At 38.5% G+C, this 19,381-nt stretch overlaps 1 protein-coding gene across 7 annotated transcripts in view; it reads left to right on the forward strand.

Annotated features, from left to right (window-relative positions):
* The first annotated feature begins 10,634 nt into the window (after positions 1-10,634).
* fra (frazzled) overlaps positions 10,635-19,381 on the forward strand; it is a 508,015-nt gene continuing 499,268 nt past the window's right edge. For 6 of the 7 annotated variants that reach the window (XM_067773821.1, XM_067773823.1, XM_067773825.1 and 3 more), the window contains exon 1: positions 10,635-11,647. In XM_067773821.1, coding sequence (XP_067629922.1) covers positions 11,497-11,647 — 151 coding nt within the window. In that variant the 5' untranslated portion in view covers positions 10,635-11,496. The remainder of the gene's footprint in view (positions 11,648-19,381) is intronic. The other variant, XM_067773822.1, reaches the window with a different exon arrangement.

The following is a 19,381-nucleotide window of genomic DNA, read 5'->3' on the forward strand; positions in this document are numbered from 1 at the left end:
TTATCGCGATATGAGATATGAGGTTTTTTTTTTTTAATTCTGAGGTAAGGCGTTCTTCCATTGGATTTATAAATTGAGCGTTTTCAAGCAAATTCTGATAATTTGTATAACATAGTTCCGGCTCACAAAATAACGAAAAACAGAATCTCGAAACAGATTATCGAGACGATTTCGACTGTTCATATCCCTACCAAATATTAACATTATTACATATCTTCTATTCTAACACCAAATTTGTCCGGATTGTGTCTAAAAAATCTCGGGATTCTGAAAATCGGAATTCTAAGGTGCGTCCTTCTTTTTATACCTTTCATGAACATGAAATGGTATATTAACTTTGGTCCGATGTTTGTAACGTTGAGAAATATAGAAAATAGACTCATCATTAAGTATACCGAATTGATCAGGGCGACTAACTGAGTTGATATAGCCATGTCCGTCTGTCCGTACGTCCGTCCGACCGTCTGTCCGTCTGTCTGTTTGAACGCAAACTAGTCCCTCCAATTTTGAGATATCTCAATGAAATTTGGCACAAGGATGTATTTTTGTATTACTATTAGACATTTGTCGGATCCGGTAGGATCGGACCACTATAACATATATCTCCCATACAACCGATCGTTCAGATAAGAAGATTTTGGTCATCCCTGCCGCAATTTAGAAAGTATAAACGTGAAACTCGGTTATAAATATTCTAATATATCATAGAAGATATCCTGAAAAAATCATTTTGATCGGAGCTATATATAGTATATATCCCATACAACCGATCGTTCAGATAGAAAGATTTTTGGCAATTTCTCCCTTAATTTCCAATATAAAAACGTTAAACTTGGTGATATTTATTCTAATATATCATAGAAGATTTCCTGAAAAAATCACTTTGATCGGAGCTATATGTATATAGTATATACCTATCCCATACAACCGATCGCTCAGATAGAAAGATTTTTGGCAATTTCTCCCTTATTCCGATGTCAGCCAGAGTACTATAAATTTGTTTGACTAGTTTGATGTTCCACCACATAAGCCGGGCACGCTACCACTTCACCACGGTGCACAGTGGCATTTTTGCTTGGTTCAGACGCGAAAAAGTAAAATTTTTCAAGTCACTTTTTTTGGAAATTTGAATGCAGTTTGTTTTTAAAATGTCCACAGTATTAACGGTATTCTTCATTGAATAATCTGCCGTCAAACTGTGAGTTGTTGATGACGCGCTAAGTAGTACAATTTACAGAAATGAAATAACGCGTGGTTTAAAATTAAATAAAACTTTGTGGTGAAACAAAAGCTAAAATATTTTCTGGTTATTTAAAATCTACACGTAATTATATTATTTTGCAAGTGTTCACAAGTTTTTTGGTTGAGTATTTTTTACGAAATTATGTGTTTTTTAATGGGTTTTTTTTTTGTGTGTTTAAAATATATAAAACCGTGAAAAGAAAAGCCTGCCAAAAGTTTGAACCACGATGTACCACAAACATTTTTGAATTTCTACAATAATTCAATATTATTGTATGTAACTCAAATGATTCTTCATCCCCGTAGGTCCCCCTTTTTTTATAATGACGATCACAAAGAGGGAGTTGTATGAGGTGTGCGTTGCACGTTCCATGTGTGTACTGTTTTAGGGAGGGAGTAAGTAGAGACTAGGGATTGTATGATGAATGCTGCAGTAAAGTTCGAATTTTTTTATCAAACTTTATATGAGATGGATTCAAGTGAATTACATCAAAGTTAAATTGCTGGCTTCATGGTTTGAAGAAGATAAGAAATTTAAATATAGGTATGTTCAACTGTGAACAAAGGAACAAGATAAGGCTATAAGAAAGTTTTTTTGGGGTAAATTCAAAATTTTCGCCTATCCTCACTGAGGGGGGGGGGGGGGGGGGGGGGAGGGGGTAAGGCATACAAACATATACACTTGGTTTGAAAGAAATATATTCATTTTTCGGTGAGTTATTAATTTTTCGCGTCTAAATCATGCAAAAATGCCACTGTGCGGTGGTCGCAAACCATATATTCGAACTTATTTACGAGTGTGTAGAGTTCAAATTTCTGAGGATACTTAAAAATTGTTTAGCTTACTCGTTTATTAATTTTCAAAACCTATTGGTTCACTTAAATATTTCATATTGAATAAACAATTATGTACATATGTATGTATGTACATATATTGGGCTATGGTTTGCGGGCAAGCGAATCTCTGTTTTGCTATTAAAACTTACATAAATTACCATCAAGATCGTTTAAGTCTTCCTTCTCCAACTCAGTAGAGGTCTCCCCCTTCCTTTGCTTTCAAATGTGCATACAGGAATATTTTCTGACCCGTAGCGTCTTCTACCATTCTAATAACATGACCTGGCAGTCTAAATCTCTAGACTTTTATTTATTGCACAATGCTAATGTCTGTGTAGGTCTCATGTCGCTCATTATTAAACCTCCTTCGTTACTCACTATTGTTATCACTGGCAAAACCATAAATCTACCGGTGACTTATCTCTCCAAGAACCATACATCGTAACAAGTTTGATGAGAGACCTATACCAAAGAGGATAAATATAACAAGAGCCACCAGTCTGCTACGAGTGGCGAGTTACCCGATGGAAATCAAAAAATTGATGCCGAATGTTTTCTAAGAGGGACATTTTTGAATTGTCTCGCATTTATCCTACGGTGTGTGATTTTTGGAAAGAGAGTTCATTAATTAATTAATTACATTCGGAAAAATAAACACAATTACCCCACGAAAATGTATAGAAGATATTTTATGCACATCTTGCCCAAAAAAAAAAAAAAAAAAACCAGCGACTACCTCTTAGAAAATATGGGCCAACTGGCTTCGAGTAACGAGTGACGTCTCTTATCATAACTTATCCTATTTGCCTATACAACGTGTGTTTGTTCATCGAAAGAAGACTTAATTTCTGCATTGCCTACTCAGGTCAAAGTAGAACTTGTGGCAAGAATAATCCACACTTTGATCTCTAAGCCATTACTTTCGCTGTTAATGCGGGTGACTAGATAGAGAAAGTCCTTCAATTATCTAAATTTACATTCGTAAAATCTGTAACGTCTGCCAAAGCGCGAATGCTCCAAATCTTTCGTTGATGACAGCAAGACCTTCCTTCATTTACCGCGAGACCCATTTGCTTCGGCTCTTTATCCAAATCGGAGAAAGCCAAGTTACGGTGCCATTATTTTGACTATGAATATACGCCTTGAATTATCTTTTCTGTGGCTGCTCTGTCTCTTGCTGTGATTCTTTTCGTGAACAAATCACCGTGAAGTTTTGAATGAAAAATTTTTAAGAACGAATGCCATCCCCACCCTCTACTTGGGTGAGTATTTTTACAAGTTTGTTGTGGGGTGGGGTTGTGGGAATTCTATCCCACAGCATGACACTGCTAATACGCGTCGTCCAAAAATATGGAGAGTCAAAAGACTTCTGCAGGGGGCCTTCGGCCGCGCTTCTAAAAAATAACCCGGGCTACGCCATGCCAACTCCGCTACCGCCACGGGATGTTCTCCGTAACAATTTTTTTGTGGGTACATTTACAACAACCACATGAAAATCGCCAACTTCAACTGCAAATATCTCTGGACAGAGATAATTTTTATTTTTTTTTCCCGGTTTCGGATTATTGTCAAGTGAGTTAATATGCGTCTTTTAACACCGCTTTCGATATTTTTGGACGCGTATTAGCAGTGTCATGCTGTCGTATAGAATTACACAATTTAATTAATAAAAAAAATTATGCTTATTTGTTTACACATACCGGGTAAATTTTATAAACATTTTTTAAACATAAGTGTGTGCATAGTTTTTTTGTTGGGGGCTTGTGTGTGCTAATTAGTGAGTACCCAACAAAAAAATATGTAAGTATATTAAAATTGTCTGTGGTTGGGCTTTTTAGTAGTTAATAATCAGGGCCGGATTAACCCTCAACGATGCCCCCCTAGGCAACCATCAATATAATAAAATTACTATACACTATTAAACATGTCGTTATCTACATTTGTTTTCGGCAAATTCATCAATTATATTCAATATCGATATTGTTCAATAAAGCTTACCTCAATGAAAGTGTACCTAAAATTCGAGTCACTCTTGCCGCGTTGTAGCACTTTCTGCGCCTTGATTCTTTTTAATTGCGAGAAGGATCATTCGGCAGAACAATTTGTGATCATTAATGTTAAAAAGAGCTATTTCTGTGTTAGAAAATACATCGGCTGATTGATCTTCCATTAGAATCTTATACAAATGACTAAGACTTTTTTGTGCTCCCCAGCGGGTTAGGGGGTCAGAATATACCCGCGGTAGGTATTCCTGGTGTAAGAAGGAGGGTGGGGTGGGGAGGGAGGGAATGGCTGAAGGTTTAATGTGGCTACATAAATCGTTCCCGAGATGATCGGGCTAGCACGTTATTGGTGCTGTGTTACTGGAGCGTACCGGATCTGTATCCGGCAAAGGACCATCACATCGATAACACTCCCCGAAACCTTCCGGGAGCAACCAAGCACAACAACAACAACTTTTTTGTGCATCAGTGTATACGGAGGTCACGTAACTTTGGAATTGTTTCATTTGGATGAAAAATTCTTCCAAATCTCTAGAATAAAAAATAACTAAGTTATTTATAGCTTCGTGGAGGAGTGGAGGAGGTCTCCATCACTTAGAGAAAAGTTGATGCGAAATGCAAGTCTCTCTGAAAGTTTCATATACTTTCACTGTAATGATTGTGATTGATTTCGAAGAAACCTTTTTGTCCTAAAATCATCGCGAGGCGAAAATTCTACTTCTGGAGCATTTCCGTCATTAGGTTGTTTTTTCTACGACGAGAGTACGTTTTACTATTTCTGTTAACCTACTAATAGTTGTTTTATTTTTTCCTCGAAATCATTGAACTTTTCACGGAATGAAACTGAACTCTTCTAAGCACGTCAAAAGCTTTTTCACTTTGCAATGACTTACTCACTGAACGCATAGGAATCAAAATATAGTTGAAGGCTCTACACTCGATGTTCCAAAGCAACTGAAATTTTTCAAAATAAAAACAACCAGTGTACATTTTGAGATAATTGGTTTTTATTATTCAATATCCTCTCCTTTCACTTCACTAATACAATTTGTCAAATGAGTAAGAAATGTCCTTTTTAGGAACCTTGTCTAGTTCGTCGATTTTTGAATGCGGTCAATGGAGTTTTGTTTATTGGAGTAAAAATTATTTTCAGTTCTGATTATATATTCAATTCACTCTCTAGAATTTTATTTTATTTAGGCAACTGCCTATTCTGCCTACTTGTTAATCCGGTCCTGTTAATAATGATCAATAATCATCCCTTCCTTTTAAGTCTTCAACCTATCTAAAGTCATGCTACTTTATCCGTAGGTTATGAAGACGTTCCACATCAATGGAAGCCGGGCAAGCCAAGTAAGAACTGTTGTGTACAGTGCTGTGTTTGGGATGGCAAACACACACTTTTTAAATTCCCGTGGGAAAGAAAAGCTCGCGAAGCTTGGGCTCTGGCCTGCAAAGTCGATGCTTCTGAAAACAAGTTATATGTTTGTAGCAAACATTTTCAACCTAAACATTTAGGTAAAAACCGAGTCCTCTCAGGGCACATCCTTAGCTTGTTTTTAGAGGAGGTTAGAAAAATTGGAGAGGTAGACGTCAATTCAGAAAGTATAAATCCTCACGATAGTGAGGTGTCGTCAAAATATGTATGTTTTAAGGACTTGGGGGCTCATCCCACACTAGAGCTAAAAACTAAGCCATCTGAAAACACTTCAGTGAGCTTGAATACGAAAAGACGTCGCGTTAGATTGAATTCAACGCGGCATCATTTTCGATATTCCGCTTTTCAGGAGAAGAAATTTGTTTGTTAAAAAAGGAAATTAAAGAACTTAAATTACAAAATCGGGACTTACGTCGTCGGTCTATAATTGCTACCAAAGATGCGAGTGCAAATGCGGTCACATTTGCGAAAATGATTGTACAAACTGACAAACGAGCATTTTATACCGACGACGAAAAAATTATTTCGCAAAATATAAATTTTATATCAACTAAAGCGTTCAATTTCATGCGCGAAGAGTTGGGTTTCGCTTTGCCATCTAAAACTTCTCTTTTGCGATGGCGGCCCATTCGAGTTGTTGTACCCGGTATCAACGAGAACGTGTGTAAGAATTTAAAAGACATTGTAAAAAATATGTCTAGCATCGAACGTCATTGCATGGTAATTTTTGACGAGATGCCTATAAAATCAGATTTATGTTATAATAAGGCAAGAGACTTAATTGATGGTTTCCAAGATATCGGTGGAGGCCATCGTACTTTGCAACTTGGAAGCAAATTCCTTTTTTTTATGGTTAAAGGTGTCACATCAAATTGGAAATACGTTTTTTCATATTATATTACGGATGGCTCTATGGATGCCAAGACCTTAAATTTCATACTTCGAGACAATCTTTCCAATTTGACAGATATCGGTTTAAATGTTAAATCTATCGTTTGCGACCAAGCAGGTATTAACCTCTCGTTGTATGGCAATTATTTGGGTATCCAGATATCCAAACCATACTTCATGCATAACAATACAAAGGTGTATGCCTTCTACGACTATTGCCATCTAATTAAGTCTATACGTAACACCATGCTTTTCTACCAAATTGAGACTGTTGATGGTATTGCGAGCTTCGATGTCATACGTGCTCTGTATGACATCGACAAGCAAAATTCCAACTTCAAAATTTGTCCGAAACTTACAGAGGTTCACGTTTACCCGTCAAAATTTAATCGTTCAAATGTTTTAAAGGCGGTACAAATACTAAGTAATTCGGTCGCGGCCGGCATTGATCTGGCATATAACCAAAATTTATTTGGTAAAAATGAGTATGTGAAAAGCCTCGCGAAGTCGACACAAAAGTTCGTAAAAAAGTGTAACGACATATTTGACGATCTTGATGCTAAAACGTTGACCTCTACAAATCCATTAAAATGTGCAATCCCCCGGGATAGCACGAAGAGGATCCAAACGCTGAAAGGTTACGTTGAACATTTGCTTTCCTGGAAGGTCTTGAAAATAGACTCTGAAGGTGAGAAAAAGTACAAGAAAGTTCACTGCATTGATGGTCTGCGACAGACAATTACTGCAATGTTGATGCTAACTGAAGACCTTTTCGAAACACAAAAAGAAATAAAATTTATTTTACCGGGAAAGTTAAACCAAGATGCTTTGGAAAATATCTTTTTCAGTATACGTGAAAGCCAAGGGATTAACACCACCCCTTCGGCGAATGAAATGCAATATATTGTAGCTCGGTTGATTTCTATAAAAATTCTGAAGCATCCATGCAAAACGAAAGACGGTAATTGTGAAGACGACCAGTACAACTGTCTAGATTGGACTCAAGAAGACAGTCGTCTTGAGACCGAAGAAGACGATAGACATAAATTAACAAATGTGTCTGAAGATGATAAGAGTATGCTAGCCTTGAACGATTTTAATGTACCGAACGAAAGTTTCGTCAAGGCTCAGAACAAAGTAGAGGTACAGGTGCAGCGGTATTACACAGGTTACTGTTATAATAAGGTACTGTGTAAACTGAAATGCGAAAAATGCACCAAGTCATTGACAAAGACTCAAAGCGAGCTCCCCCATAACTCGGAAGCGATGATCAAAGCCAAAAATTACAAGGATTCGAGTGATTTGAGGCTTGTTAATCCTACCGACAGGGTGTTCGAGGTGTGTCATTTGCAAATTAAATGGTTTACTCAGCTTTTTCCTCTTCATGCACATAGGGTTGGTTTAAAAAGTTTGTTGGTACCAATAATTCAAAATAAAACCGAAACCGCCTTTCCTGGATGGTTTTCCGATGAAGATGGATGTTTAAATCACCGACTGCAATTATTGGATTTCCTTATTACTGATCTACTCTTTAAATATGCAAAGTGGATTTGTCATGAAATATTGGATCTCTCATGAAACATTGGCTTGTAAGAGGAAGCTCTAGGTCTAGGTCAGGGTACGGGTATACGCGAGGTTTTTTATTTCAATTTTTATTAATTTTTGCTTTACAGCTTTCGTAATTTAATATGTGTACGTATATACTAATTCTTCTTTTTAGTTTACAGGAATTCTGGACTTGAGCCTAGATCTCATTTCAGACATTGTAAGTTTACTTAATCAAATTAGATTAAGCCATGTTTAAGATGAGAACGGGTGAATGGACTTAATTTAAACAAATTAAGTCTTGTGAGAAATGAAAAACAATTTCGCAATTCTTGTTCCAGTGATATTATATTTCATTTGGGTTGCACGATTTATAATATTTTTTCTATTCCAGATTGATCCTTTTCTTCTATTTTCAGTTTTTATTTCATTCCTCTCAGAAATATATTTATAATAGAATTATTTTTTCTTCTATTTCAGATTTTATATTCATTTAATTGTGCTATATTTCATGTTTTCTTATGCTATGTTTATTATAATGTAATTAATATTTTTCTTCTATTTCAGATTTTATTAAATTATTCTATACATATTTCATGTTTTTATCTTATGTTTATTTTAATAATATTAATATTTGTTTAAATAAATAACTATTTACTAAATAAATTTATGATTTGTTATTTTTTATGTTTAATTCTTGGTAAACCTGAAGTAAGCATCATGGAAATATTTAAATCCGAGTAATGTAGACATGGTAGTGCAGTTGTTGTTGTTGTTGTAGCGAAAAGGACACTCCCCGAAGGCTTCGGGGGTGTGCAGTCATATTATTGGTAGTGCAGTCAGTTCATATTTTCCATAACAAATAGGTGCATAAATCTTTCATTTCGCAACGTACCATAGTTCAACGATTCGATGTGTAGTCCAAATGATCAGAACGATTGATTATCTGGCGATCTGTGACAGGCTTCCTACCATAGTGGGGGGGCGTCCCATTTTTTGTGCAGAACGTCGTTTCTTCTATTTGATCCGGCAACATCTCACCTCTGCTGTCCGCCTGCAAAGTTTGATGGGCATTGAAATCGCCTAAGATAATGCGATTGTCGCCAGTGATTAACGCACTAATATTAGGGCGGTATCCACTGGGGCAGCAGGTGGGAGGAGGGATGTAGATGTTGATGATTTCTAGGTATAAATCGCCTGACCGGACAGATAAGCTATGACGTTCCAGGATATTGTCCCTGCGGCCGATGTCGGGATCAAATATATTGCACCGCCATTTGGCGGATGGTGCAAACATATACATTCTGTGCTGGCAAACGGTGGTAGGGAGTCCCTACTAGGGACTAAGAGTCTGTGTCCCTGACCTACACTATTGCTGCCGGAAAAGAGGGGGGAAGAAGACGTGGGCGGGGGCTGATGCTCGGCATTGCTCCCAGCTGTGCTACCGATATTTTAGCTGTGAGTGGGTGCGGCCGTGGAAGCTGGTGGCGCCGTGGGGCGTGAGCAACAGCGGGTAAACCCATTTAACCCCATTTAGAATGCATATAAATGGCGGATGCACGTCCTTCCGTTGCAGCCTCAACCAATCGACTGTGGCAAAGAAACAATGCGCTTTTATATAAAGTATGCGATTAGGACCAGCACCCAAAGGATTTTGTGGATTTCGTTCGAAGAGAGCGCGGAGGAGTGATTGTGCTTCAGGTGATAGATTTTCTGGCATATCTAACTTGGAACGCTATATTTGATTCAATATCTCTTGTTGTGTTTCCCCATGAAATGGTAAATTGCATCATAAGCACACCAAAGGAAAGGACCACCAGAGTCTGCAGCAAAGTCGTGTCCTTTACGATTAACTATCTGAGGCGCCATTTACTCGACAGTTCCACAAAAACTGTATGTTTTTGAACCATCCAATGGTTGTTTCGATAGCCCAAAATATGTAGCGCTATGTGTCCGTGTTCGTCCAGCATAATATTTTCTGGCTTCAAATCCCTATAGATTAACCTAAAGAATGCAGATAATTCAACGCTAAAGCGCTAAAGCCGGCAATTAAAATTCTAATGCGAGATGTTCTAAACTGCTTGCAATGCTGTTTGCTGCAGTGGTACTGTGGCACCGCTACTCTCTTACTGTGTGTCTGTGTGTGGGTCCATTGGCGTTACGCGGCTGGGCTGCTCTAGCTGCCCGACGATGTGACGATCGATCGATGTGATGTGCTGCTGATGTGCACACAACTGTTATTGGATTGTTTGTTAGGCATGCCATTGGCATTTTCCAAATGGGCGTAGCTCCACCAGTAGCAGCAATGCCAACGCCTAGCTGTTGTGCTGTTGTTGCTGGCGTAAATCTTTAAATCGGCCAGAAACGCGCGTCTGCGAATTTTTATATTTTATTTTTATATTTATTTTTTCCTTTGACAGTTCGAAAACGCAGTGCTGCCACACAGCGAGGAACTTTAACATTATTGCCTATGTAAATACAAGAGCTCTGTTATATTGCCTATGTAAATACAAGAGCTCTGTTATAAAACTGGTGCTGATGCTGCCATTTGTTGATGATTTATTTTCGCTACTACCCAAAAGATGGCGCAAAACACAACATATTACATGAGTTTTAATAGTCCGGCAACAATACCAACGAGAAAATTCAGTCTGACAGTTTCGAAGATGGCGTGTGGTTCTAACAGCGGAAGTTTTACGCCGCTTTAAGTTTTGTGTTCATTTATTTTGTAAAGATATTAAGTGGTTTTTGAATAAAAAGTTACAGTGCTCGCGTTTTTTAAGATCGCAATATATTCCAAAAATTATCGAATACCATATGTGAGGTGAATGGCTTATCTGAAAAGGCAAAAAGCATAAGTGAAAAGTGCAAATATTTTAAAAACAAATTTTTTTTTCAATTGTCTGCAAAATTTTTGTTTAAGCAAATTGTTAAAAGAGCAACACAAGCGTAAGTTTGGCTATCGCCGGGTATTGGAGGGAGTGAGACAAACATGTAAGCGCGTTTTGTTTATCAGTTCGAAATTTGTTGTTGTTTCGCATTTAAGAGCGTTTTGTTTATTCGAATCGCGAATAAATACAACAAGTAATTCGACAGCAAATGTGAATTGTTTAATAATAGTAAAATTTTTTGTGTGTGTGATAAAAAGCCGGTAATTCATTCATTGATAAAAATGAGCAAATCCGTGAATTGCACTTTTCATGTATGAAAATACAAATTTCTTCGTATACGCATTTCTCCTACCCACTCCAATTCCAGTGTCTACAGAATCAAAGTGAATTGCCATAGTGAAAAAGTGCGAAAAGCTAAAAAATAAAATATGTATGATTTTTAAGGCCACGGTCGCGATATAATAATGCAAATGTTTTAAATTTTTTTGAGATTTCATATATTGCAAAAGCAAAAACAAATACATCAAAAGGAATAATCAGAAAAGAATATTCATATTGTAGTTGTGTCAGGAGTCTGCGGGACGTAAAATCGATTGTGCACCACAGGAGTCGGTTGTTAAGTATTTCTTTTTGTTATTGTGCTAAAAAAATGTATGAACGTCTGTCTGAGGGCGTGTGGTCACGCAAATGGAAACAAACAAGGTTCCAGCATCAGCACCAGAAACAGCTGCTGCATTTCATTACATTGGGAATTTTGGCGATGTTGTTCATGCAACCACAGATTTCATTAGCAAGTCAAGGTAAGCACCGTAAATTTTTTGCATCTGTTTCAAATTTGTCGAAGTGGTAAGTGTTTATTTTAAACATTATATGGTTGGAAATGTAAAGACACTGCAAAAAGGGCAGAATTGGAGCTGAAAATCGCGCACCTTACAGTATTCATCAGTCTTGAATTTAGGAAAACTTGCTGATTTCGACTCCGGATATTTGCCGGGGGCTATATGATGCAAAGCATATAAAGGGACTAAAATGGTGGTTTTTCGTTTGTTTCTGTACAATCTGAGTCTGATAATTAAAATTATTACACTAAGCAGAGCGGCCGCCGTGGTGTGATGGTAGCGTGCTCCGTCATCCACACCGTATATCCTGGGTTCACGCCCCGGCAAGAGCAACATCAAAATATTAGAAACAAGTTTTTTCAATTAGAAGCAAATTTATAGCCGCCAATTTATAGGAAAAATTAAAAGGAGGACGACGCAAATTGGAAGAAAAGCTCGGCCTAAAATCCCTTCGGAGGTTATAGCGCCTAAAATTTATTTATTTATTTAATCCAATTTGGTCGTCAAAACAAACTTCTGGTAACACTACGGACTCATTCAGTATATGTCAGGTTTTATTTGCCGTTGGCGTGCTGCCGATTTCAACACGTGGACCTTCTGGGTCTTACCACCTTGTATGTTCCCAAAAAATGTATGTTCAAAATTGATTTTATTGAGGGATTTGCGCATCCCAAGGCCGTCGGTTCCATGTACCGGAGCGACTCGGGATTTTGTCGGGAAATTGTCATCCTCCCAGCAGCTCCTTGCAGCGGGACTGCTCCTTACTCTCTTGCCCGGGAAGGTATCGAACCCAATCCGGGTCCGTCTCCTGACCCCGGTCCTGAGAAATGGTTTTGCTGCATCTGCCGGAAAAGAATCTTTTTAGGACGGTCATACTCTTGTCAGTGTGTCTCGTGGAAGGGATGGTTGATCGGACAGGTTGTTCTGGGCTAGATCCCAAACACAGACGTCCACGTAACTTCTATAAATCTTTTATGGCAATGGAGGCGGTCTCATGTTTATCATACACCACTGTGCGATATCATATGTTTGATCCCGAATTCGACCGCAGTGATGAGAGAGAGTCATATCGCCCGATATCTCTCATATCGCCAGTAGCCAAGACGTTTGATACGGTCAACCACGGCACGTTACTGCAAGACCTGGAAGGGTCTACCCTTCCCCCATGTCTTAAAAGGTGGACCGCAAATTATCTGGGTGGTCGGCAGGCATCGGTGCAATTTAGAAATGAAACATCAAAACCAAGAAGAATTAAACAGGGGGTGCCACAGGGCATGTCCTATCCCCACTTTTGTTTAATTTCTACATATCTAAGCTACCTTCACCACCAGAAGGAGTTGTTGTTGTTGTAGCAATGCTTCGCCCCACCTAATAGGTGCGACCGATCACAAATTGTCATCAATATCCTCTAACGAGAGTCCAAGGAAACTTGCTGTTTGAACAGGTGTGGACCATAATGAAAGGGGTGTTAGAGGCGTTGGTTCCACATTACAATTAAAGAGATGGTTGGTGTCATGTGGGGACACATTGGAAGTGGGGTATACATTTTGTATGCCGGGGTTGATTCTGTATATGTAAGAGTTTAGCTTGTTAAAGTATCCAGAACGAAGTTGTGCCAGAGTGACTCGCGTTTCCCTGGGGAGTATGCGTTCCTCCTCCGCAAGTTTTGGTTACTGTTCCCTGAGTACTGGATTCACCGGGAAATTCCTGGCATAAAGGTCTGACGTCTGTTTGTGGAGTTCATCAAGGACCTGCTTGTGTTTATTACGAGTTTATTGTAGACGGTCACATTCATATCAGTATCAGTGTGGTGTAATGTGGAAAGGATGGTTGCATCGACGGTACACTCTGGGCTAGATCCCAACACTCATTGAGTCCGTCATTTTTCAATTTGGCACTTGCTGTTCCCGCCCCAGGATTCACAAACTTTTCTTGCGACATCTGCCCAATGCAGTTCCTGTCTTCGTTATCCTATGATGGCTGTTTAAGTCGCGCTGTGTTACAAAGCCGCGCGCCCAATTACATAGGGACCCCAGCACTCTCCCAGGGATACCGTATCCCATGGTCACAACAGCACACGCGACCTAGCTTTATACCCCAAGGTGCATCACCCTTCTCTCACCCCCAGAGTGACGACGTCTTCCACGTTGCACTTCCGAATACTACAGTTAAACGCTGCAACGTCAGCCCAGCGGGTTAGGAATATTCCCGCGGTAGGTATGCCTGTCGTAAGAGGCGACTAAAATACCAGATTCAAGGGGCTGTATAGCGCAACCCTTCAGGTTGCCAGCGCAATATATAGCTTCTCCAAAACCAATTGTCAACCTCACCTATCCGCGGCGAATCCTGTTTTACTAACAGACGAGGCTCTGGAACTTGGGGTGGGGAGGGAGAGAATGGCCTTAAGGTTTGATGTGGTCACATAAATCGTTCCCGAAATGGTCGGGCTAGCACCTTAATGGTGCTGTGGTACCGGAGCGTACCGGATCTGTATCTGGCAAAGGACCATTACATCGATAACACTCCCCAAAGCCTTCGGGGAGCAACCTTGTCGCTACAACAACAACAACAACAACGCTACAACGTCCATAGAAAAGAGGAAATGGACGCTTACTCGCAATATAATCTATTTGATCCTGACATTGGTCTTAGAACCAGTGTCCTGGAGCGCCAAGGAATATCTGGAACAGGATTCAACACTGGTGGGTAAGGTTGACAATTGGATTGGTTAAGCTAGAAATTGCGCTGGAAACCCCTTGGAAATGCTGTGCTACATAAGCCCTTGAAACACAAAGTCATGATTATCGTAAACACAGGGCTTGTAAACTGCGGCAACTGACAGTCGATGATAGCATTGGCATCCGAACACCTACCAATACTTCTTGCCGATTGAGCGATGAGCCGAACTCATCACATCTGAGCGCGGCACTTTCATTAGCTTCAAAAACGGAAAGTGTGACGAATATAAAGCATACACATACAATGTTTTTGCTGCCCTCTCGATCCCGACAGATATCCTTCAAAAGGGAGCGCGCATTTTGAGTCAGCTCGCTTTCCTCCCACGCTCTATTCCCTTAAAAGAATTCCGGTCATCCTGTCAAGTCAAAATTTGCAGCGGAGGCCGCAACTTTATCAAGAGAGTGAGACCTTGGGAGACAGCAAAACCCTAGCGATCCCCAAAGCAGGCACTTAACCCGCGCAGCAGACAGCTTGCGGACAAACACAAGCGGGCGCTATGGGAGGAGCACCCTAAGAAATGTAATCTTTACGTAAAGCTAGCAGACCCACACTTTTTTGCGAATATCGAAAAGCAAATGAGCACGCAAATTATCTTTTGTGGCCCTAAATAGCACCTAAAATGCACTTAATTCTCAAACAACTTAAACTTATTTTTGGGCACTTGGGTCTGCTAGCTTTACGCACGTTTCTCCGTTGTGTTTCTAGGCGGGCAATACTTATTGCACACTGCTTAATGCTCCCATTTTGAAATCCAATATTCATTTCTATATTTATGCACAAAGCTGTAAGTCAATTATCATATCTAAAGTCATATACTATGTCTATGTGTTCGTATGTATACATATTGACACGGTGATAAGAATTCGCACATTTGCCAGCTTAATCACTAAACTTTACCCAACTAATTAAAGTGGTTTGGTATTGTGTAAATAAAAGTACAACATAAGTAAATATGTTCACAGGCAAATGCAAGTTAAACTTTCGAAAAAAATATATTCTCAAATGTGACGATTTTCATGGCATAGATTTGGTACGATTCGAACTATGTAAAAAAACAAGTAAAGGTGTCTAAGCTCGGGTGTAACCGAACATTATATACTCAGCGTGAGCTTCAATTGTACATTTCATTTCATATAAATTACTTCTCTGCATAACACGTGGTACCGCCCGTTAAAAAAAAATGTCTTCCCATTTCCTCTTACGATAAAACTTGATGAGAAAATTATCATTGATTCAAAACTATTTTTTGCTGAGTTATAGTTTATTATTCTAGTCTACGACCCTTTTAAACTTGTTTTATATCTAAGTTGCCGTGGTCTTTAACCGATCCCGTCCATTTTTACTAAAAGTATTTTCTGCTATAAGGAAAATATGTGTACACAATTTCATTACGATCCGTTAATTTCTCTTCGAGTTATGGCTCCCGAATCATAGAAAATTGTTCAGTCATAAAAAGGGCGGCGCCACACCCATTTTCAAAAATGTTAGTGTTTTTCACTTTTATGTTATAATTCAAGTTAGAAAGTAAAATTCTATTGACACAAAGCAATTTTTCGCTAAGATATAGCTTATTATTTTCGTCTACGACCCTTTCAAAAATCTTTTATATAAACGTGGGCGTGGTCTTTAACCGATCTCGTCCATTTTCCTAGAAATATTTCCTGCTATAGGGAAAATCCGTTATTTTTCTTCGAGTTCTGCCATTACTGAATCTTTTACTTTCCTAATTGGTACTATTGTCGAAATTTTCCACATGTCTGGCACTATTCCAGTAGTCATGTATTTGTTTATAGCGGTTGCATAGAAGAAACCCATGTACGATACCGAATCTTTAATAACGCCTTCTGAAAGTAAATTTATCCCCCCAGTTTTATTTTTGAACCTTTCTGCTATAAGTATAACATCCTCAACCGTAAATTCTTTGCATTTTAAACAGACCTAGCTGTAAATTGGAGGTCGTTCTGACTCTGAACAACTTCAATTTCCTTGTTTATATCAAAAATGCTATCTATAAAGTAGGAGTTCAATGCTTCAGCAATATCGCGAGGTGTATCATATGTCCCACCTTTTTTGATCACCGTCAAGATGTTTTCTTGTGGCCCCCTTAAGTTTACAGCATGCTCAAGATGCTTCCACTTTAGCTTGCTATCTGAACTATTGATATCAATATTATTCTCCATGTATTTAATCTTTTTAAATTTGATTAGTTTTTTGTAGTACTTCGCGACCATGTTATATTCGGTATAGTCACCCGTTGCTCTAGCTTGTGAGTGGAACCGGTATTTTAGTTTATTCAATTCTGTCATACCATTTATTTCTTAACTTTACCGTACTGTTTTTTGTCAAACGTTAGTACTCCCATACAATCTAGTAAACAAGTATTTATATAGTTGACCATGTCGTTGACATTCATGCTTCTTATTAAACTGAGATCGCAATTCCTCAGTAGAGTCGTCAAGTTATCGGCAGAACAATTCTCCAGGATGTTGAAGAAATGACTCTTCGTAACGGGTTTGAATTACTTTAATAGCAAATGAAAAAGTTTCGTGATCGGATATTCTGTGGTCTTCAAGATTTACATAAGCCAGTTATCAGCGTTTGCATACAATAAATCTATTTTTGTTTGAGAAGTTCCCGCAACTCTTGTATTGAAATTTATTTTTTGTTTCATTGCGCTACGTGCACAAATTTCATTCAGTTTGTAGCTACTCGAAGAGTTAATATTTAAGTTTATATTGAAATCTCCAACTAGAAGGGATTTGGTACCTGATTCTAATACTTCTGATAAAATGCTCTCTACGTGATTTAAAACTTCACTGTCGCTAGAACTTGGGGAATGGTACAACACACCTATTTGCCACTACAGCACGCCATACATTTCTATCAATTAATTGACTTTGTACTTGCTTTCCTTTTTCAATAATAAAACTACCCCTCCCGTATGTCTACTATGAGAGTCGCAGCGAATTAATGTGTACGGTGCAATATTAATTTCAGAATCAAGAATATCTGAAGTTATACGTGTTTCTGAACATAAAACAATGCCCCGATCCACTTCTTCTATCATTTTTTCGAGCTCTGCTTTATTTGCTAACAAACTACAAATATTCAAGTAAACACATTTCAAATCAAAAACTTTTATTACTGGGTTTGTACGTCTTGGTTGCTAAACCCCAACTCCTTGCTTTTCCAGTTTAAGCTTTCTTTGATAAACTAGGCAGTCATGACTCATTATGTTATGGTCTATATTGAGCTTAAAACCTAACTGATTACTGGCATCTACGCAATTACCACATTTATTAATGGGTATGCTCTCCTTGCAGTTTTCTACCCCATGTTCTCCCAGACATTTACTACATTTCTATTTCAGAGTGCAATTGGCAGCTATGTGGTTAAACCCTAAACATTTGTAGCACCTTTTTACAGTTTGACCGTCGTTAACTGGGTAGCGATCCCATCCAACATTAATTTTCTTATGTCTCAGGATGGCGTCATAATATTGTAACGAATTTGCTGCAAAGCCAATTATTCGCAACCTTCTACTAACGTTCGTATCGCTAAACTGTTGAATAAATAACTTCAATATTTAATAATGCGAAATCGCCTTTATTAAAAAAAAAAAAAAAAAATAAATGTAAGGCGCGATAACCTCCGAAGAGATCTAAGGCCGAGCTTCTCTTCCAATTTGTGTCGTGCTCCTCTTGATTTTTCCCTACAAATTGGCCGGACGGGACCTACATGTTTTATGCCGACTCCGAACGGCATCTGCAAGGCAGATGAGTTTTCACTGAGAGCTTTTCATGGCAGAAATACAATCGGAGCGCTTGCCAGACACTGCCGAGGGGCGACCCCGCTTAGAAAAATTTTCTTCTAATTGAAAAATCTTATTTCTAAAATTTTGATGTTGCTTTGCCCGGGAGTTGAACCCAGGGCATACGGTGTGATAGGCGGAGCACGCTACCATCACACCACGGTGGCCTTTATTAAAGTATGTTACAATAACACTGATACTTCACAACCAATAGCTTGCTTAAATGAAACCGATTTTCAAAACAATGCTGCTATTGCTCGCTAGATAGCGTCTTAAATCCAACTGATTGTCGCGCCTCAACTGTTGATGCCTTTTATAGTGTTTGGTTTCCTCGTTGACATTTCTAGGCGGTTCTGTTCTAGAATCTACTAGTGGGTTATCTGCTATAAGTTTCTCAGCTATAACTACAGATGCACAATTTTTATAGCTTCTCTCACAGCTCATGCGCGTGTGTTTGTGCGTTGCTTCTCCGCTGCGTGTACGTACATATGTGTTGACATAATGATTGAATTATTGATGTGCATACACGTCACTGCTTAGCATCAGCATAGAGATGACAGTACCCCTTAGTGTTGCTAATATTCGTTACAATATTTATGCTCTATTTCTATAACTGCATTAATATGTTGTCCTCTATTTTCTTTCTTAGCGCGTTTAATTGTAATACATTTCAATTTAGCTTCCTCCAGTGAGTCATTCTGCGCAAGGAGCCGCTAACTATTTCGCTCTCGGTATGCACTGCACTAATATTAGCTACCACAATTCTAGGAAAATACACTTTTGGCTCAGCTATATTATACACATTTTCCAACTTTTCTGTTAGCGTATCTCTAATTTTGTCCTTGTCGCCTGCTGTATTAGCGCTTATAATTATCGTGCCATTATTTTTGTTTTGCACCCTTCCTATATTTAAATGGGATGGATCTATTTTGTTTAAATCCGTTTTTGTTTTTTCAATGGCTTTTTCACTTTGGGCTTAATAACAATTGGAGGGATGCCTTTTGTAACAGTGGCATATGTAGAAACATTTACACCGTCAAAACCTTTATTCTGATTAGCAGCCTTCTTAAACTCTTTTATAATTTCCTCTTTCTGTTTATTAAACGCCTCATTAAGGATATTAGCAACCTTTTTAACTTCATTAA

This window comes from Eurosta solidaginis, chromosome 3 (assembly GCF_040869045.1).
Source record: "Eurosta solidaginis isolate ZX-2024a chromosome 3, ASM4086904v1, whole genome shotgun sequence".
In the NCBI taxonomy this organism is placed as follows: Eukaryota; Metazoa; Arthropoda; class Insecta; order Diptera; family Tephritidae; genus Eurosta; species Eurosta solidaginis.